At 42.7% G+C, this 22,523-nt stretch overlaps 1 protein-coding gene across 2 annotated transcripts; it reads right to left on the bottom strand.

Annotated features, from left to right (window-relative positions):
* Nucleotides 1–10,456: 10,456 nt before the first annotated feature.
* Nucleotides 10,457–16,732, bottom strand: fgf8a (fibroblast growth factor 8a). 2 transcript variants are annotated; one of them, XM_047602284.1, is made up of 5 exons: nucleotides 15,985–16,732; nucleotides 15,847–15,883; nucleotides 14,818–14,965; nucleotides 12,672–12,778; nucleotides 10,457–10,872 (listed from the first exon to the last, which is right to left on the bottom strand). In XM_047602284.1, exons 1-5 carry the CDS (start codon nucleotides 16,014–16,016, stop codon nucleotides 10,588–10,590), a joined length of 609 nt encoding a protein of 202 aa, XP_047458240.1. In that variant the 5' UTR covers nucleotides 16,017–16,732; the 3' UTR covers nucleotides 10,457–10,587. The 2 variants fall into 2 exon arrangements, with proteins under 2 accessions (XP_047458240.1, XP_047458239.1); XM_047602283.1 differs by having other exon boundaries at nucleotides 14,818–14,998; nucleotides 15,985–16,727.
* Between the last annotated feature and the right edge of the window lie 5,791 nt (nucleotides 16,733–22,523).

The raw sequence follows: 22,523 nt of genomic DNA, 5'->3' as shown, positions 1-22,523 counted from the left end.
TTTTCAGTCACTACTTCATGTCACATGCCCCTTTTAATTCAACATATCCTAAAAAATAAAGTCCCATCAGCCCCTTGCAACTGAAAAGGCTACTCAGATGAGAGTTGAAGTCCAGTCGCCTTTTTTTAATGGATGTACCATGACCTGGGTGACTGAGAAACTTCACAAACGGATTAAAAACTAACCTGTTACAGTTGCCTCTGACCTTGTTGTCTGTGCTTGCAGCCCTTGTGCAGTTAAACTGTGCCTTCTATCATCATAATTACCAACATGTGCAGGAGGCAAACCACCAACCACTGGCGCTGTCGGCCCTGCAGGGCGTTGGTGCGTGTAGCATTGTCAGTGATTATTTCTGAGGGTGTTTTTACATCTTGTTTGATTCTGATTCCAGAAACAGTCGGTACGATATTGGAACTAACTGTGTTCCAGTTCATGTTCCCACTCTTCCAAATGTCTGTGAAGTTTCTCAGTCATCCAGGTCATGGTTTCACCAAAAGGCGTTGAATAAAGGCTGGACTGGACTTGTAGAACTTCTTGAAGTTCCGAGTCATCAGATTCTGTGGCGGTGATGAGGTCTACCACTGGAATTTATTCAGGTGTTACGGCAAAGTGGTGCGTTGTGGTCACCCTTTCTCCTCCATGTTAGTTCCAGAACTGAAGATGAGTCTTCAAGACATTCTGCAATTCTCCGTCCAGTGATAGTAACTGATCTGAGACTAACCGGGCTCCAGAAGAGAGTGTGATCGCTGTGTTCACACCAGCCCAAAAAGACAATCTGCCAAGCTTGTTTTCATCATGTGTATGTCGCTTCTGTGTCTGGATTTGTTAATACTTTGTTTATTATAGTAGTTATTATTATTTGTAGTAATTGTGGGTCTTCAGTGGTTTTACCTTCCTTTTCTGTATGTTTGTGTGAGTCTTTTTACCAAATCAGTTATCTGTGTACTGAGGTCATCACAGCAGATATTGTTTTCCAGAAAAAGTCTTTGACTTTGCACTTTGTTCTATATTTTTCATTTTAGTTTTTCAGTTATTGGTTATGATTACTCTATTATTCTACTCTATTAGTATGTGTGGAATTGCAGATAGAGAATAAATTTAATATATATTTTCATCTCATACAGTGTTTAAATACAAGAACCAGTCACACGGTGGACAATATCTGAGCACTACAATAAATACATTTTTTACTCTTTGAATTTATGTGCTTTAAAGTCTCATAATTTTTTTAAATACTGAAAATATTATTCATGTTACTCCAAATCAGTTTGTCCTAAAATTTAATTAAATCATAGGACTGACAAGCACTATAGTCCAAGATTTAATATTCAAACTTGGACATCTGACATAAAAATGATCATGGACTAACCCGAATGAACCAGTCCGATGAGGTTATGTTCTACTAGTTGTAGGATTCAAAGAGGACGTTTAGATGTAAAGTAATGAGTGATTAAATGCTGCATTACTCTCCACACGGAGCCTCTCTCAGCTTGAGTATTTGTCACTCTGATGTCGCCCCATTAGAACGGGTTAAATGTTAAAAAGTGAACAAATACACAACAGGTACACTTGCTAGCGAATTTATTTCTAAAGGGGCCAGATTAACCACACACTACATTATTTTTCTCCCAATGCAAGGAGTCAGCTCGGAGGGTCAACACCGGCTGTTTGCTCCCTGGGAAAGTCCTCATCTGAGCGTTTCAGAGGGAGCACAAGTGGCTGGAGGTAGTAAGTGCTTTTTGATGGGGGCAGCTTCTGTGTCGGCTTGTGGCATTCGAGGCTGCTTAGGGGGACAGGGTCGCGCTCTGTTGTCACCCCTGCTATTCTACAGCCTCCGCAGGGGAGGTCGAGGCAGGGGTTAAATTGCTCCCTCCCCAAATGAAGAAGGTATCTCTGTTTGTTTATCCAGGGTTAAGGATGATGGCTGAGGCTCAATAAAAGGGATGAAAGCAGCCTTGCCCCTGTTTTTGTGCACTGGAATTGCTCTCACATTTGCATGGCAGCACCAGCGACACAGAAGGTGTGATTTTTCCCACAAGACGGGTCTACTCTGAGGTTCGTTCACCTCACACTAGAGGCAGTGTTGGGGGCTGGATATGACAGAGCAGAGCCCAAATTAAATCAATTTAAGAAAGTTACTCTGGAAATATTGGATAATAAACTCATGGTTCCAAATGCAAAACCGTATTGTGTCTTCAAAAATAACAAAACTGTGACTGCAGTCCGTGCTTGAAAAGTTCCTATTTGGAATGGGTAGATGCTGGTGTGCAGCTTTTACACAGAGTTTACACTTAATGCATACCGTATCCAAAGCTACTCCCCATCAGTTAGTTATAGGTTTGAGTTTAGAGTGGACTGCAGTCAGTAAAGAGACTGAGGAATACACATACATACAGACAGTAGGTTTGCATGCACAAAAAAAAAAAAAGATTTACTGCCTTAATCCGACTTTAACTGGACAACTTAAGCGCATGTAAACGCGTTAGTCTGACTAAAATCTCCTTATCCGACTACGACACCCAGATAATGCGATTGGAAACTGATATTCCCCAGCATGTATCTGCCTTAATCGGAGTTAAACTAGACAACACATGTGTGCATGCTTCACAACCACTGCCGGTGTCGGTACCAGATCTGCTCAGCTGAGTATCCGGCGCTTCTGGATGACATCACGACATAGGGATGTTGACATCGCATCTTATTATTGGTTAGACAACAGCAAGAAGCAGAAGGGAGGTTAGCAGTTAGCGGTTGTTATTGAGGCAGAGCAAGTTATTGGTTTTGTTTTGTCCTTTTATTCTTTGGACAAATTGATGAAAGCTGTATTTTTATTTAATTGGATTACTTTGTTTTTTTATGAATAATAATAATAATGTGCTGTCATCTTTTTTGTGTTTTGTGCAAAATTAAAAAAATACAAATAAAACACTTTATCTCTGCCAAACATATTGTGAAAAATAAATTAAACTTGTGTGGTCTAACCACAAACTGAGCCAAATGGATCCGAACATATCGTTGATGTCATCTGGTACCTACACCGGAACAAAAACATCCAAGAAAGCTGGTAGAAGAACCACCTGAGGGATAGTGCCATCTTATCCGCACCAGAAGTAGTGCACACATTACATACGAGGTTTAAAAGCTGAACTATTATCCAGCTGGTTGTTCTTTGAAATGCCGTCTGCTGCATTATATGACATCCAGAAATAGGTCAACCAGAAAGGAGGTCATATTAATCTGCTGAAAAAACACATATCACCACCTAGTGTGGAGGAGGAGCACATGTTCCTGTCAGTTATTCCATTTTCTGCGTTGCATGTAAACTGTGCATGCACAAAAACTGAGTATCAACACGTGTCCTGGTGGCCTCTGCAGTTTCCTTTGAATCCTGCCGGCCGTGTTTGACTGTTGTGAAAGCTAACATGAAGCTACTTTTAGCCACTCATCCAAACAACTCCAAACTCAGCACTGCACCGGAGCTTTTTTACATGGAGCCTCGGCCGTAGAGGGCTACACGAGGTGAAAGCATTTATATCCATGCACTGGCACCGTTGGCCTCGTTCCGACGTGCCACTAGTCGCCGTCTAGCTGGCAGTGTTGAATTTCTCTGTGTACTTCAAATAATGCCGACTGAGTGGCTTATGTGACATTGAAATCACTGCAACAGAGAAACGAGAGAGGACTTCTGAGTAGACGGTGTGTAGGAGGTAGAAGGAGCGAGGAAAGGTATTTCAGGCCAATCTCAGCTGTTGCTGTCTGCGTCACCGCGACAGGTAGTTTCATTACTGGGGAGGCACACGTCATGCTACAGAGTAATTTAAGAAGCAGGATCCAGAGCTACATCATACCTCCTGGTGAAGTTCGATACCACTTTCCTTTCCAATCTGATACTGAGTAAAATTCAGGCTGGTGCAATAGTTTGTGTAAAAACACCATAATGTGTCTGGTAAACCCAAAAAAAAAGTAGTGTATTTAATAATGATATCTGAATAATAATTATCGATATTTCAGTCAGTGCGTTTACATGCAGAGCTTAATCGAGCTATGCTCAAAATTCGACTTTCTGACTACAGTCCTTGTCCCAGTTTACATGCAGCCCAAGAAAATTAGAATAACTGTTCTCCTCTTCCACACTAGGTGGCGATACGTGTCTTTGGAGCGGGTTAATACGACGTTTCCGGGTTGACCTATTACGTGATAATAAACTAGAGTCGTTCATGCGGCATTTCAAACAACAACCAGACGGATAATCGTACATTTTATAATCTTGCACGTAATGTTCGCGCTACTTCTGATGCAGGTAAGATCCGCGCTATCCCTCAGACGGCTCCATTTCTCTTCTTCTTCTACGATCGGCTTTCTTGAACGTGTTTGTTCCGGGGTCACACGCCAGCGCAGCGGTGGTGGAGCATGCGCACACGCATTATCCGATGAAAACTCCGATTCCAATCGCATTATCCGGGTGTCTCAAACGGATAATGAGAACTCCGAGGTTAATCGGAGTAACGTGTTTACATGCACTTAAATTCTCCTGTTATAATCCGATTAAGGCAATAATTCGTTTTTTTTTTTCACGTGGATGTAAACGCACTGACTATCGATCCACACTTCACTGATAACTACAGGGTAGAAGTGGAAAAACCACCACAAAGTTGGCTTCACACGTGTCCTCGACAATGTTAGATCTGATCTGATCTAATGGCTGTCAAGTAAAGTGAAGAACAGCTACAGCCACACACACATACAGAGATTCTTTGTTTTAATATTAATGACATCGTTCTGTTGCTATCAAGTTACATCACTGTAGCAAAGCACCGGTTTTAATTGATGGATCTGCTGCCTGTGGCTTCTGTGAGAAGTCCTCAGAGATGAAGCTTTGCTGTTAATCCAGTTTGGATTCAAGCAGATTTTGCACAGGCCGTTTAATACAGTGCTGCGGCTTTGACAGCTCTTTATGAGTCAGAATAAAATAGAAAAATAAAATGGTTATGCACACAAAATAACTTCTTGTATCTTCAAAATTTACAGGGCTAACACAGAAAGAGAGAAAACCAGTCACACTCACACCTATAGCCAGTTTAGAATCACCAATTAACCTAACAAGGATGTCTTTGGAGGATCCTCACCCAGAACCTTCTTGTTGTGACTCATCAATTAAAACCAAACCAGAGGAGTTAGAATTGTTTTTTCTCAATGGAAAATAAGTGCAAACATGACACATCACTGCAAATTTCCCAAAAGCTCTAATTTCTCAAAGTTAGACATACCTGCTAGTCCTGAGTTCTTTGTGAAACTGTTGTAATTAGAGGAACATTAACGCTGATCCTTGGTTAACCACTCAAAAGTTATAACGTATTGAGTGCAATAGCTGGAAAACCCAGAGTCATACTTAGAAAAAAAGGCTCATTCAGAGTAGTGCGGGTCATAGATGCTGCAACCTACGTACGTAACCTACGTAGTGACAGTCATTTCAACTTGTGCACATGCTTCTATACTACACTACTCTGTGCTGTCAGGTTCATTTTTATTTCTTCTTACTTCACTTTCAACAATATCAACTGAACCTGTTGCAGAAATTTTGCAGGGGGTGAATCAAACAAATGCCTGTATCTCCGAATCTCCTCAGCAAACATTTCTTCAATGTGTTTCGTCTTTAATGATCCAAAACAATTAATGTCAACATTGTGGAGATGGAGAAGCAGCCGGAAATACCAAAGTGGAAACACAGTACTACCAAGCGACAGTGGGGTCTGCATGAACTTCACCATCATTTTAACCCTTTAAGACCTAAACATCCACCTGCGGCCACACTTTGAACTTTGTCAATAAAGCAAACCACTGGGAGTTACGGTAATTCAAGAACCGCTTTAACAGATCGCCAGTGATTTGGGTTAACGCAGAAGTATAAACCCTCAGGATTTCTTTATCCTTGATTCAAGACACCGTAAAATTTACACACACACAGTGGACTTATGATTATAATAAACTACGGGATTTTTAGTTTCATTCATTTATTCTCCTGATGCAAGCAAACGCTTTAGAACACAGACAAATCAATCAAATAAATTTATCCCTGAACAGGACTCGTGTATTTATTGGACCAACTGTTATTATTTTGAGTTAAAATACGCTGGTTTGGCTCAATTGAACAGAAACAAGCAGTTAAGCATCACGTCAAATGTTGACAGATCAACACAAGGACCTCCTTCACACAGCCCCTGCATAGACAAACACACCAGCGCGTGTTGGGATTGTCCAATCAGATTAAATACTGGGAGGTTAAAAGGCGGGAGATTAAAGAATAACAGTGGAGATACCGAGAGTTACAGAACCTGAAGGAAGCTAAAGCCTAAAAACAAACACAGCAGTATCATCCCCACAACAGCAGAGCGACAGCACTGACATGCTATCTGCTAAAGAGGTGGAGGTGGAGGTGGAGGTGGGGGATCTTCATGACTTCAAATGACCTTGTTATCCCTGTTGGGATCAGACTAAAATAATACCCTCCCTGTTAGCTTTTGTTGGTCAGGTTTCATGTGGGGAGAAACCAAAGGCCTCAGTGTTTCCTTTCTGTTCAGCTAAGAGGCGCTGGTGTAAGAACACTGGAGAAGAATGAGTTTATCTCTTAATAAACCACCAAAACAAAGCAAAACCCTCATTAACACTGGTCCTAGTAGATGTAAACTGTTCTGTGACTTCAGGCTTCATCCACAATAAAACAACTTAGTTTTAAACACGTAACATTTGCTGAATTTCGCGTCTATGAACAACATTATTCTTAACATCTTAGGAGCTCTACACCCTGGTGGTTATGCTTTAGTCTGGACATACCACTGCATTTGTTGATTTCCATGGGCCAACAAGTAGAAATTGAGAGTTTTGGAAACGATGAAACAAACACACTGCCATTATTTTTTTCAATAAAGATTAGTGAAGTGTGGATCCATACTGAAATATCGATACTTACGATACCAGGTCTTTAAGTCTAAAATCGGTTCTCAAATCAAAATAGCGATACTTTCGATACTTCAGTCATTGGAGGTAACGTAGGAACACAGTGGAAAGTAACAGAACTATTGAGTTGTGGCAACACAACAAACCTTGTGAAGGTTAAACCACAACACAGAATACGAGACATTTATGATGAGGAGGACAGACAAGGAGAGAACAGGGTCACAATTAACATGAAAGGTTTCATTTTATAGTGTGATTGTGTCTCTTTTTGTTTTTTTCTGTTGTTGTATTATCTCGGACACATAGTAAATGAGGCCACTACCTCAATATACTTCAGACTTTAGAATAAATACATATTATCTCAGGATATCCAATGAAGTAACCAAACTTGTTTTTGCAGCAACATTTCTGGACCATCCTCACAAAATCCCTGCAAGACTGACTGGATGTTACAAGGAACGTATCTCACATGAAATATCATGTGAAATTTAGAATTTTAACTTGTTTTTTGAGTTTCCCTCTCAGAAATAATCATGTCAGAACTAAATTTGTGATGTAGAAGCATTAATATCACTGTGCAGCTGTCACATTTGTTAAGCGGAGGTTAACAATTAAAATGTTCCCCGTATTTATTTGAGATTTTCATCTGGTTCAGTTTGTTGGGTCAAACCTGCCCAGACTTCTTACATGGATTTTTGTCATTCTGTACTCAGAGCGTTACAAAACACACTTTCATTATATTGGGGAACAGGCTGCACATGTATCCAAACCTTCACAAATAAAATCACCAAACTAATAGAAGAAAGAACCAAGAGAATATAGAAATATATGTAAATTAACATCTTTATACAACTAAAAATGCGTTTCTGATTTAATTTAGGTGAAATTTAATCTCTGACAGGATTGATGGAACGAACTATAAACTCCATCAGAGGAGCTGGGGGCAGATGTCGGGTTTAAGGAAAAAGAACACTTTGGGTAAAGTTCAAGAAATGTATTGTTTTTAGGTTCAATGTGAATACATTTCTTTATTAAACTACACTACAATCAGTCCTTAACCTTAAATGCATGATTAATTTATTTTGCATTTTACTCATATTTACATGTTGACTATATTTGCAGGAGACAGTTTAAAGAGGTGAATTCTGAGTGATAGCCACAGTTTTTGGTCTTGAGTTTTATAAATTGTTTTCCAAGGGTCCCACCGAATAAACTAGATGGATTTACTGCTACTGTCCACTGTAGCTTCTGTGAGAATAACAAGAAGACAGTGATGGATGGCTGATCACTCACAGTTAACTAAAAACAAGCCGACACTATGTAAACACTAAATTAACAACTGGAGCACAGCTGAGGTTATTTAGCAGCTGAGGTGAGCCCACTGTTGGTTTGTGCACATATCTCACTGCTACACTTTCTGGAGACAAAAATGAGTTTAGACCTTGTATTAGCATCCAACCTGCACAATCTGACAGTAGCTTCAAGTACCCATGGTCACACCTGGGACACCTAGACTTCACTACTACTTCATTACTGTACCGTGACGCTTTAGGCATCAGGTCGACTGGTCACTGATCAGCAAACTAGCAGCACTCCACTATAGATGAAGCCCATACTACTGTGACATGTCAGTCAGTCCTGAAATACAACTAAAGTCCTACTGCAATGCATCTGAAAAGATGCTAACACTAATGCTAAGAGAGGAACTTCAAAAACATCCCTTGGTAACAGAGACAAGGAGGCTGCACATCAACTGTTTAATAAAGTTTTTAGACCTTTAGCTGCACTGAGAAATCCCTGCTACACTATCTCATTTAACCACACTGTGGAGTACTATTAAATGCTACTGATGGTGCTGAGCTGCAGCCTGTTTTTATACAGGCTGTACATATCTGCAGCTCGCAGTGTGTAGCACATGAGCTGTATGTTCTCAGGTCATGAATAGAGATCTCATTACTTTCTTCTTGGTTTTTATTAGAGACGTCATCAGAGACTGGTCTGTGTCAACTTTCCTTCTTGCTGCTGTTAAACTCCACGATGAACATTCATGTTCATGTGCAATATTATTACTCCTCAACATTCAACGCTCTCACCATTCACAATGTACAACTATGTGCCATATCCTACAATCATTATCTGTGCAATTCAATACTTTTGCATATATTCGAATACTTGTATACTGTTTATTCTATTCTTTTTTTAAATCATGTTATTTATCTTTTACACAGCTCTTTATTCTTGTTATTGTTCTGCCCTTACGTGTGCTGTTGCACATTTCCCTGTTACCATTATGGGAGAAATAAGGGTTTTCTAATTCTAATTATGATCACATAACAGTTGATTTAAAAAAGAAAAAAAAAGAGTCATGCAAACTAGCTGTGGGTGTAACAAACAGTCAAAAATTACACAAAAAATGTAAAAAATAACTATGGCATGGTGAGAGAACCATATTTTACAGATACGTTTTCAGGGGCGGTGCTACAGTATCTGTACAGAGGACAAACCATTTTGGCAACCTGCAGAATAGTGTCAGTTTTGTGTGTTAGTCATTAAGAAATAAATGTCTGTAGGTGGCTCAGTGTAAATGCTGTGAGACTAACACTAAGCTAACATGTGTTTGCACTCAGATAAGAACGTGTGCTTCGAGGGTGTGACTTTGCAGGGTTTTACAAACGGGTCCATAGCGAGCGTGTACCAAACAAGAGTTTAATATCGGTATTCTAATGTACATTTATTACACATTTGAAATAAATATTCCATCCTTAAAATTATTTTACACATCCTCAAATAAAAATATATTTATATATATATATATATATAAAAACAGACATTCAGAGGGCAACACGGACACAAAGGGGTGAGGGGGCGGTGGGCGTGTCCAGGGATTCCTTACACTTCAATGCATTTTGTACACATCAAGACACTACAGTCAGAACAGGAAACGTGTGATTATCAAATATAGCTGCCACATTGTTCCATCAAATGCTGTTAAAGCTCTGTTTGCTTGAACCGTGTTATAAAGTTACTGAGTGGTCCCTGTCAGGATCCAGCGTCGAGCAAAAAGCTTCCAACGTCGCAGCGCCACCGGCTGTGCGGTCCTGCGACGTGTGTTGACCACCACCCCCCGGCCTCCGCACTCCACAACGCAGCGTGCGACAGTCTGTGGTCTCCCCCTGGCAGTGCGGTCGATCAGGGCCCTTCAAGTGTCCTCGAGCAGCAGGTGGGAGTCCGAAAAAACGACTCCACGGGTCAAAAAGACGTACAACAAACAACACAGCGCACTCAACTAAGATGTCCCCAGTTAGTCAGACAATGAGTCATGTGCATCTAAAAACAAACTTTTTCCTTTTGTTAAGTATTTTATGGAAGTCAGTACTAAAATTCTGGAGTACAAAAATAGATTTCTCATGTTTTTTGTCTATGTACAGTTTTTTTTTTTTTTTTTTTACTTTGAGAAAAATAGAAAACAAGCTACCTATTATGATATAATAATGTTTAGTATAAAAAGTCTCTGGGGGACTTCTTTTTTTTTTTTTTGAGGGAGAAAGGAATGTGTCGGCTGCTGGTAATTCAGTCAGTCTGTCAGTTTCTCCTCTTTCTCCCTCATTCTGCTTTTCTCTGTCTTCCTCCCCCTCAGCGCTCTGATGAGAACCGTGTACGTTTAGTCCTTTGACTGAAAGGGTAGTGGATGAAGTCAAAAGGCCGGTGGTGGCTCGTGTGGGTGGGCTGCTGCCCCTTCGGCAGCCTCTTCATGAAATGGACCTCACGCTGATGCTGACGTGTCCGCGAGCCTTTCCGTGGCCGCCCGCGCCGCGTGAAGGCCATGTACCAGCCCTCGTAGCGGGCGTTCCTCAGCGCCGTGTAGTTGTTCTCCAAGACGATCTCGGTGAAAATGCAATCGCGGCCTTGCCCGTTTTCCTGCAGGGACACAAAAAAAACACAATAGCGGTCAGTTGGATTGTTCAGGGAAAGACGCATTGCTTGAGAAATGCAGATGGGAAATATCAGACGAATAAAGACTCTGCAGCCTGTCACCTGCATGCACACACAGCCCTCCCCTCGTACATGCAGCATATGCTGCAGTCATTACAGATCAGAGAGAGAGGGGGATGACAGCAAGCAATGACTCTTCTCCCCCTTCAGCAAACCTCCAGCAGCCCTTGAGGGTCAGTAGCTGCAGGACAGACGCCCCCGCCGTAAAGCCTTAATCAGCCCCTACGAGTCACTTTCACTCCCCAGTCACTTCACTTTAGATCCCCTGTTGCTTTTGTGCTTAAATCTGACCAACTATAGAATAATAAGTCTTACACAGGGCAGGTGAACACTCATTTCTAATTGGATTGTGTATTAATTCCTAATAAAGGACGTCTACTAAGTGCTTCAGATGAAACTGTCTCTTCATTCTTCAAGTGAGAAATCACGGCTGCAGTGATGCAGATAAATCCTCAGTTTACTAGTTAATCCGACACGTTAACATTTACGACATTACGAATAATATATATATTGCAGTGACTTCAGTTCCTTATCCTCTGCACGCCACAGTGCAGTGACTGTAACACACAAGCTGCAAGAAGCAGGACTATGCTGCCCTCTGAACTTATTGCTACGTGATCATGGAACCACCGGGACAAAGACGTCTTCATTGTCAGGTATTAGAGGACGAGGTGGAGGCACGAGGAATGTCACGAGGAAGTAAAACGTGACTGAGCTGTGACCTCCATTTATCATTAAGGATAAAACGTTATAAAAAACTTCCATCTGGGCTAAAATGTACAGTAATGTCACCGAGAACAGCTTTAACTGAAGACGCAGCGTGCTGGCCTACTGTAACGAGCTCCCGACCTTTTGGACAAAAGTGCGGGTAAAAATAGTCCTGATTCACCCATGCACACTCAAATACATCCAAAAGGCACCCTGTCTGTTCATTCTTCTTCTCTTCAACACACACACACACACACACTTGGGCCGAGGAAGGCTGCGACTGGGCCGGTAGCTTGGGGCAGATGGTGTTCGAGGCAGGGTGCTGGGTTGGGTGGAGGGGAGGCGAGTGTGTGTGTGTGTGTGTGTGTGTGTGTGTGTGTGTGTGTGTGTGTGGGAGGGGGTGAGGGGGAAGGGGTGGAGGCTGGCAGCTCTGTTTATTAGCTGTCACAGTGAGATGGCCTCAGCCTCTAACACACACCTACACACTCGCAGAGCGGCATCAAATACACGCGTGAGAAACAATCGGAACCTGCAGCCTTCTGCAGCGGAGGTCTGGGGTGAATGCAACAGTTGTCACGCAGCGTTGAGACGACGAATACGTTTGAAAAATCATATGTCATATCCTTAAGTAGGAAAGTTGTAGCTTTACAAACATATCAGGACTAATGTGGAGTCAGAGTTTGGCGACACTGTCCATTCGTTAACAAAAATATACAATATTCCTTATGTAATGACTATTTCAGGTGAGAAATCACAAATTCATCTACAATCCATGAATATCTGGGCAGCTTACACGTAGCAGAGCTTCTGCAATGTCTGATTCTCTCACTCACAAAACACTTTTTTGATTAAAGAAACTTCCATTTTCGACTGCTCCGATCAAATCCACGAGACCAACGCGAAACCCTCCTCTAACTCCTCGAGACGTGCTGCTACAGCCGTTGACATTTTGACCCCGCGCTGCACTGCACTGCGCCGCTCAGCCTTTTGCCTCAGAGATCAGCTTTTGTCCTCACCTTGCCGATGAGCTTCCCCTTCTTGTTCATGCAGATGTAGAAGCCCGTCTCTGCTCCCTTGATGCGCACTCGGCTCCCGAAGGTGTCCGTTTCCACAATGAGTTTCGCTACAGAAATAAGGAAAAAGGAAAGAGTTATTTTAGGGAGAAACAGCAGAGAAGACGTCTGGTGGTGTAGTAAGAGGAATACTTATGCTCTCAGTCTGTCTGATTCATTTTCTGAGTATTTAAACTCTGAACTGTGACCTTGACAGCTTTGTGGATGACCATAAAATAAATAAATAAAAATGCCTCAACAACACACACACACACACAAATGCTCGTTTCCAAGCATGCATACTCTCACTCCACACATACACACACACTCATACATGCACACAGTAAAAGGAGCATTCCTGGGGAATTTGTGCAAGCTGAAATTCTTGCAAAATGATAAAAGCACCTGTCTCTTCATTCTTTGAAAGCTAAAGAGACGATCCTGGCAGTCCCATCATGAATTCCTTTCAAATAAATCTGTGCTGACCTCACACATAAAGCCCCACATTTATCTCTAAGACACAGGAAAGGGGACTTTTAACAGACAATGGCAATTATGGAATTTTGTGCCTTTTGAGGTCACTTTTCAAGAAGGAAGTAAACCCACGGTCCATGATGTTTTTCTTTTTCTTTTTACATTTGCAGAATGAAACAGTCCTGCAGTGATTTAATTTTCGGATAGATGTCGATCCAGGGCACGAAGAAATGTTAAGAAGCTGAACACAGGGTCTAAGATATTCAGTCCACGAATATAATAATCAGAATTTAATTACTCAAGAGGATATAATATTCTATTTTCTTTAAAATTCTGGACTGTGAAAATGAGATGCTTATTTCTGTGTCTTGGTAAATCTGATCCAGACCATCTAACCCAAGAAAAAGGCAAAAACAAGAAAGCAAAGGGTATTAGCAGAATAATAACAAATCATCAGCGTTGCTGCACGTCACTGAGGATCATCACAGTCCTCTAAAGTTGTGTTCAGAAGCAGCAGTAAAAGATGAATAAGGACTTCAGGAAAAAACACATAAATGTGTCCTTGTACCGAAAGCATCAACAGCAGCAAACATCCTATCGCCCACTGCTATTTTAGTGGATGATACTTTATGGAATTTAATGGAGTTTAAATGCAACAAAGGCTGAATGCCAGTTGCTGCGAACCTGGATGAGGTGGAGGGGGAAGCAGGAGCTATGCAGGAAATGTTCAAGAGGCAGAAGCAGGATGACTTGTAATGGTTTTTCCAGACCCCGCACAATCTCTGGAGGAATCCCTTTAGCACCATCTACAACGGTTACTCCGAGGGTCTTCTCCTCCAGCGGCACAGCGGCTGGGATCACAAATGGCTCAAAGAACGACCACCTCCACCAGTCGACTGCTTCGTTCAGAGCTAAACATCTTCAGTAAAACGCACTGATGCATTTTTTGTTTGGAAATTTTATCATCTTGAAACCAGACACATATTCGGCCAATTTACTGGTTTGCAATAGGACTCATGTCCTCATTTTAGGAAAAAAATAAAAAATAAAATAGCTGAACGCTTGATTTAAAGGCACAACTTGCCTTTTATTTTCATGTATCAGCAGCTCCCGGTTTACTAGGTTGGGGTATGGGGAGAAAATTGCAGAAGATGCAATTTTGCAAAACCAAAAATAAGTTTAGGTGTAGAAATGAATCCAAGAGATTAAACTGTAAACTTATAATAAGACTTTTTTTTTTTTATTTATTTATTTTTAAAAAAGCATTGAATAGTAGAATTCTGCAGGCCTGGTTTGTGATATTTAAACTGAACTGTGAAATTTAAATTCATTAAATTCTGACCCCATTCCTTTTTTTTTTCAGAATGAGACACTAAAGTGAATAAATTTGTGCAAATGGAAAATAAGCACGATATTAAATAAATACACACATTTGTCTAAGAACAAAAAACTTGACATTGTTTAAAGACTAAGCCCTTAAAAGGGAATAAAGAGTTATTTCCATTGACTTGTGAATGACGCTGTTTCTAGGGAGAGTGCTGGGTGTTCATTTTTTTTTTTTTTTTTTTTTTTTTTTTTTAAAAAAGGGAAATTGTGTGTTTTACTATTTATTAATTTATTACTGAATTTCTCTTACCGTGCACATCCCCATCATCCGCCATGGCGTTGATCTTCTTGTTGGGCAGGACCTGGACATGCTTGCCGCTGGTCCGGCTGTACAGCTGGTAGATCCGGATCAGCCTGCGGCTCACGCGGTCGGTCACTTTGCTCTGCTCGCTTACATGCTGCGTGAAATTAGGCGGGGACTGATTGGTTACCTGTCAAAAATTAGATGGCATCACAATTATCAGTACGTGTTGTTAATTTGATTTCGTCTTTGCGCTTTTATTTACTCGTATTCTGCGGGAAACGGGGACATAATTATTGATAGTGGAGCCAATTGTGCGTCTTCGGGGGATTATTTAAACGCGTTTAAACAGAGGGAAACGGTATTCCAACGCAGCTTTATGTTTTGTTTCCCTTGTGACAAGTGTAACAAATTGCAGGAGAGCTTCTACCAAATGAAATTAGCACCTTCCAAAAAGACTCGCGGTGTGATTACAGGTTGTGCGTACAGGAGAATGTGCGCCACAGCGCATAGGAGAAAAAAAGAAAAAAGAAATCCAGTGAACGGGATAAATGCTCTACTTATGGTGTGCTGTACAGAACATCTACTCTCACTTTTAAATCTAAATGTGCATTTATTTATTTATTTATTTTTTATCTTTTCTGACTTGCGTCTACTGCGCTTCTCTGTGTTGGAATGAGCGCTGCTACTCTGAGCCCCACGACATTTTTCACAAGACTCGCAAGCATTTCCCCCTGCCCCGATGATCCGTCTGTGCCCGCGCGTCCCGTGCCAGGGCCGGTATGTTCATCAGCAACCTGCCAGCAGGCCGTGCGCCCCGCTGCCCGGCGCACGGTGGGAGCCATCCGATACTGTTGTATCACATAATGTTACCAGGCTCCCTGACCACTCGCCCTCTCGCCGTTATTGCGCGTTGCATCGCGTGCCTCGACTGCCATATGTTTTAAAGATTGTTTAATCTAACCCTGACATCAGCAGCATAATTAAAATGAGTATTGCCAAACATTCATTTCAAGAGAAATAAAGACAGTGACATACCTGAGCGTAGTAGCAAAACGCGAATAAGTGTAGAAACCTGTAAGAACAAAAGTAGAACAACAGACGTTAAATTAAATTACTGCGTGGAGGAGGAATAACAGCGCGTAAAAATGGGAATTGCAGTGGGAAATCACTTACAGATAGCTGAGTCTGGATGGGATGGGTCGCATGTTGGATGGAGGTGAAACGCTCTTCCAGTAAATTCTAACCAGGATCCGTAAAAGGCTGGAGAAGTCCAGCTGATCTCGATTATTTAAGCTACGGATCGAACAACCAAGTCCACAGATTTCACAGAAATCCACACCAAAAAAAAAAGAAAAAGAAAAAAAAAGAAGAAGAAGTAAAGGGTCAGAGGTGCTGACAGACAGTCTCACAAAGTGGAATCATTCTTCATCAAATCAGTGTCCGTCACTGGGAGATTCGTGTTAAGTGGAAGTGATTAATGATGATTTCTAATTAAGGTGAAACGGCTCCTGTCAGAAGGCTGAGCAAAGTCTAAGTGCACTTGCAGAAGCGAAGCTTTGTGTTGAAGTTTTTTTTTTTCTCGCAAAGCGCTGAAGGATTTCCTTCTTTTGTTTTTTTTTGTTTTTTTTTTTTAAAAAAAACGAGCTCCTCCGGGCTGTCAGACTATTCCTCCAGGACGGTAATCCCTGTGGTCCTCCTGCGGCCTCCAGGTGCGTGTGACCCCGCTGCAGAGGAGACTCGGACTGGGGTTCTCAGTGCTCTCGCAGTGGCTCGATGCTGCTGCTGCTGCTGCTCCGCTCGGCTGTGGTGGAAGTGTAGGCAGGACGCTCTGTCTCTCCTCTCTCTGCTTCCATCCCGCTCCCCTGACGAGCCTCTCGCTCAGCGCTCACACACCCCCGGTTAAAATGGCAGGCCGATCTGCTAAGAACAAGCCCCCTTTTTCTGGAGAACAAAAGCGGATACCCCCAGCCCTCTCTCCCCCTCCCTCCCCCTTGATTTAAAACATCTCTTTACCTGAGAAGCCGTCCACGCTTGGTGTAGGGGGAGAATGGGACGAGGAGGAGCCTGGGCTGCCCTGCGCGCACTGCCACTGCAGCTCTGTTAAAAAACACACTAAAGTACAAAATGACCAGCTCTTATCTTGATGATACACTGTTTGTCACGAAGGGCACCAGTAACACCCTCCTACCCCTCCGGTCTCTGGTCTAACCTTCGGGTTTTTGGGGATGCGCTCGGAGAAGGTGGCTCAGCTCCGCTTTGTGTATTAACACAGCAAAGTGTGAGACATATTAAAAGGATTACAGGCGATTTTGAAACAGCCCCCTCCCATCATTTGACAAAGAGAAGCGGCCTCTTCTCGCCTAAAAGGTTTAACTCCTCCGCAGAGACAAACAGGCCTTTTAAAGACCCGTCCGTGGCTTTGTCCGAAGTTGTGCGCAAAGCAAAGCTGCTCATGACAAGAGTGAAACATCAATTCATTAAGAGCACGCAGACATTCACACCTCGCAGCGTGCCGGCTGACATTACAGGCCCATTTCGTTCTTGACATTAATTATCTCCGAACCGCGCCCTTTTATTACGGAACAGAGATGGACCATTATCAGCTGGCCTTTACTGATTGATCTGGGCATTAATTAGGGTGCTCAGTATCGGCCACGACAGGGACACAGAAACTCAGTCTGATTAATAAACTGTTTAAGGGGACATTAGCTGATAAGGCTTGACACATCATGCTGCTCTGTTTGTTCTGCAGAGTGGAGACTAGAGAGCAGGGTGGTGCAGGCTGCAAAAAAAAGTGGTTTCTTTTTATTTTTAAGCCACCAGACCAACTTTAGAAAAGCAGAATAATGTCTAACTACTGTGTCTACATAATCTTTATGATGTCTTTATCATAACCCAAAAGAAATGTTGTAAGTTCTGTCATTTTTCTGCTGAAGTTTTAGTCCTGTGCTGTTATTTTCTCTTATTATTTATGTCTGAGCCGACCAGGTGTCTGTCCCACAACATTTAATTGAGCTTGTTAACCCCTGAGCTAATCCTGCACATGACAAATAAACCTGAATCTTAATCAGACCTGAGCCACCACCAGTGGGCGCTCCAGCGGAGGTGACTGAGTGTCAGGCAGAGTTACCCTGAGTGTGCTGGGTGGCATCGTATCTGCCCCACTGACGGGCTTCACGTTGTCACGCGGTTTGTCTTTCAGTTTCCTTCCTTCCCCGCCATTAGCATCTTCTCCCGCGTGAGGTTTCCACGTGATGAAACCCTCCGGAGGGTCAGTGTGTGTGTGTGTGTGTGAGACGGCGCATCAACAGTGTTTGACTGAAATATAAAATGAATGACACTTATTGATGTGTGTGTTTGTGTGTCTCTGTGTGTGTGTGATGAGCGGCAGGTAGCTGCCATTCTGTACCCTGGCTCAGGGCCTGGCTGCCCTCCCCTTAACCCCGGGAGCCCTGCATCCATCAGCAGCCCGGCAGGGGGGGGCGAACACCCTTCCCCCCTCTGCCCCTACTCTCCCACTTGCTTCTGTGTTCCTCCACTCATGACCAAAATCTCCACCAGTGGAGTTATGAAGCATATTTATTTGGAGAAGAAATTGTTCCTCATGCTAAAGGTTTCCAGTAGAATCTAGAATCGTGTCCAGATTAGTGGCGAACGTCACTTCAGACCAGACGAGAAGAGGAGAAGCTTCATGAATAAGAAAATTTAATCAACAACACTCGAAATCAAATCAAGCTTTATTATCATGCAGGCAGAAAGAAGCTGCATTTCTCTGTGCAGACTCAGTTAAATAAGCAAAGTAAGTAGAAGGGAACGTGGCTCAGCAGGCTGTTGGTTCTGCTTTTAATTACCCGCTACCCTTTTTCTGGTGGCAACAGTTTGAGGAGTTTACTGAGAGGGTGAGAGGAGTCCCTGACAGCGTTGAATGTCCTTTTCCTGCATCGGCTCTGGAAGAGTTCATCTCCCCGCTCCCCTTATACTCCCCTCTGCAGGGCCATCGTGGATATCTAGAATATGAACAGTCACGCCGTTGGGTAAATCGTTCAGATGAGTAGAACTGAATCGTCTGGAAAAGCAGCTCCAGAGATGTCATCATTAACATCACCTGAGATGAACACGAACACAAACACATGAGATGAATCTAGAATCTACAGAACCTAGACATTCAGAACCAGTATCTCCCCACTGGATCTACTTCTTATGCTGGATGAAACTTTAACAAACACCCTCTTCTTCTTCTTCTTCCCATCACTGCGCCACCTCCCTCTACCTCCTCATCCTTTCTGCTCCGCATTCCAATATGCTGTACGCCATCTGCCACCTTCCCTCCTCCCTCTGCCCCTTCTCTCTCTCCTCCCCCCATCATTACTCTCCCTCTCTCAATCTCTCTTCCCTTAATCTCTTCAAGCTTGAGGTGGACTTCACCTTCAGAGTGGTTCTAATGAACTGGCACGTTTGACTTGTTGTCTGAACTCGTCTGAGGTCCAGGTATTTCCACCTGTAGTGAGATGTACATTCACTGTACAGTTAGACATGGAGTTGCTGCAGTTATAGTTGCTACTGTGTGTGTCTGGTCTGTTTATATATGTAGCATAGTAGGACTAGAATCAGTATAGAAGTGACAATAAACAAACAAACTCATATTCGTGGAATGCATCTTAATTTCTTTAAGGTACGATTTAGATCTTTAGGTATTTGGGATTAATAGGACCTAAGAAGTATAAAAATGAACCATCATCTTTGAACTGGAAGTGGGCTTTTGAAAAAAAAAATTTGTGGACAGAGGGATTAATTCACTGTATATTACACTTTATGTCACCACCAATGTGTAATTGAAAATTGTAAACGAAATCCCAACGTCCGCAAACGAGTACTTGGGAATCTGTTAAATTTTCATGTGATATCAAACTAGAAAAGTTAATAAGAATAAAAAAAAAGGGGGGCACTGACCCTGTCCTACCAGTACATGGCAGACAAAAGTGTCTCCTTATGAGGACAACAGGTCTAAATGAAGCAGAATCAGCTGCGACACACCTAAAACGTAACGTGCCCATATGAGGACGCCGGGTCTCAGGAGGATAAACCTGGGACATCATCTCTGTTACAAGTTACAGAATCCAGAGTCTGCGCTTCAGAGGTGAACTTGCCAAGTCACAATCACCAAGTACATCAGGGCAAAGTTTACATACTTGCTTTCCCAAATGACATAATCAACTACCAGAGCAACTTTACCTCACTAAACTTTTGAGCGTGGGGTCCGTTTGGGTTGTCTTCTCAGCTAACAGGTAGCTAATTTCACAACATCACAACAACACTTTAAATCATTACATCCAGAGCACACACTTGAATCCATAGCTTTGACCGTGCTGACGTCATAACACTATAGACAGAGAATGCACTGATGTAAGTGAAGGTCTTCAACCCAAATACGTCCCAATACACAGCGCCAGAAGCCAGAAGCCACAAAGTCTCCAGTCACTTTCCCATTAGGTGTGTTCCTTCAACTATTTATCCATCTGGATGAAGGGAGGGAGGGTGTTGGATCACCAGGCATCTATATGAGCTTTCAGACATTTCCAGGACGTTTTTTGATTGCCCTGCTGGGTTTGACCAAATACATACCCTCCTACATGGAACATGTGCTGGTAATACCCATTCCATATGACCACTTAACGCAGCACAGAGTCCTCAGCATTAACCGAACGGTTGCTCTGACGTCTGGATCAGTTCAGATTGGATCAGAGACGGAAGGAGCCCCGTGTTTTTTAAGGGATGATTCTGCAGGTCGTCTCTGTCATTGCAGGTTTTCATCTGCACGGGGATGATTAATACGTGCAACTACGTGCAATTTTATGAGAACTGATTCATTTTAAAGGAGGCTGTAAAAACATGAGTAAGAACTACAGTTGTTGCTCTTTTCATGCAACACAATGATGGGAAAAGCCTTGCAACAAGGAAGACTTTTTGCAATAGATGTAGATTAAGCTTGTGTAACCAAGTAATTTCCCTTGTGGATGATTAAAGTCTATCTTAGTCTAAGATTTGAGCCTTTAATGGACAGAGGGAGTAGAATCAGCTCGCGCATGACAACACACGTAGAAGCATAAACCAATAGAAAATCAGGGAAAATTGTAGGAATGTTTGTTCCAGTCTGTGGGTGTCATCATGTTCCTGACAGGATGGCCGAGGACCACCTCAATGACCCACACACTGATCTAATTGCACACCCAGACCGACCACTGGCCTCAAATGGACGCTGTCCTTTGACTGACACACACACACACACACACACACACACACACACACACACACACACAAAGAGAGAGAGATTAAAAGAGCCTGAGCTCGACTGGGACTCTAACCTGGTGGCACAGGGTCACGTCGATGCAGAGGTCAGCTGGGAGTCTCCACAGAGAGCCCCATGTGTTTCATGACTTGAGCTTGAGCTGTTCCACTGAGCGGTGGAGCAGTTTCATACACCGCAGTTAAATCACAATGTCTTGTTGTTGGAAACACAGGTGAGATTATTTGTTGTTATTTGTGTATGAACTGTTTCTGGAAAATTCCACCAATAGTGAGATGAAAAGTTTCAGTACAGCAGATCAGTTTCAACCAAATCTGTATCACACTTTTATGAAAGTGCTTTAAAGTTGCATTTCTGATTTCTGGTTATGTTCGAGAGCGATTGTGTTATATACATCAATCAGCCACAACATTATGACCACTGACGGGAGAAGTGAATAACTTTGATCATCTTATGATAATTCAGTGTTGGACCTGGCATTCGTTCATGTGGATGTTACTTAGACATGTAGCCCCCACCTAGACCAGACCAGACACCCCCAGCTCATAGCAATGACACTCCTTGTTGACAGCAGGATGCAGCCTGACACAGACACACACACAAACAGTTTAGGAACAACTAAAAAAACCCATGAAGAACAGCACAAGGTGTTGACCCGGCCTCCAAATTCACTAGAGCCTAAACTGATCAAGTATCTGTATAATGATCCACAGAGGCCCCTCCCCCTCAAAGGCACAAAACTAACAACATCCTGTTTCCAGACACGATAGGACGCCCTCAGAAGACCCATGTCCATTCTCCGATGAGTCACAACTGTTTTGGAGGCACAAGGGAGACCTACACAGAATTAGGAAGGTGGTCATAATGTTATGCCAGATCGGTGTATGTTTAAACCACAACCACTTGAACCAAGTCTTGCCTTCTCCAGTGCAGAAATATGGTGTTTCGCTCACGAAACATCACTAGCGATTGTGTTGCACCTTATTGCACTTTAAGTCGTGTAGATCTGTGGATTGACAGTCGGGGCCTTGTTAAACTCTGGGTCTGGATGGACTCCAGGCCTTACCATGTTCTCTGCCCACACTCCAGTCCTCTGGACATCGCATGGCTGCTTTTCACATCCACGTCCTGCTAACGCCATCCATGAAATACACACACACACACACACACACACACACACACACACACACACACACACACACACACACACACACACAGAAAGAGGTGAGGCAGTAAAAAACGCTGGCAAACTGTCGCTGCTGAGAATTAACTGAGTCCGCTGCAGCAACCAGACTGTGGGCACATGCACGTTCACACACATGTGAGCACACACATACATGTCACATATATATATATATAAAAAAAACATTTCTTACAACACAACATGCAGCACCTCTGAGTGCAGCCG

This window comes from Mugil cephalus, chromosome 13, assembly GCF_022458985.1.
Source record: "Mugil cephalus isolate CIBA_MC_2020 chromosome 13, CIBA_Mcephalus_1.1, whole genome shotgun sequence".
Taxonomy (NCBI): Eukaryota; Metazoa; Chordata; class Actinopteri; order Mugiliformes; family Mugilidae; genus Mugil; species Mugil cephalus.
The sequence above is the reverse complement of the archived record's forward strand: the minus strand, read 5'-3'. Positions and strand labels throughout refer to the sequence as shown.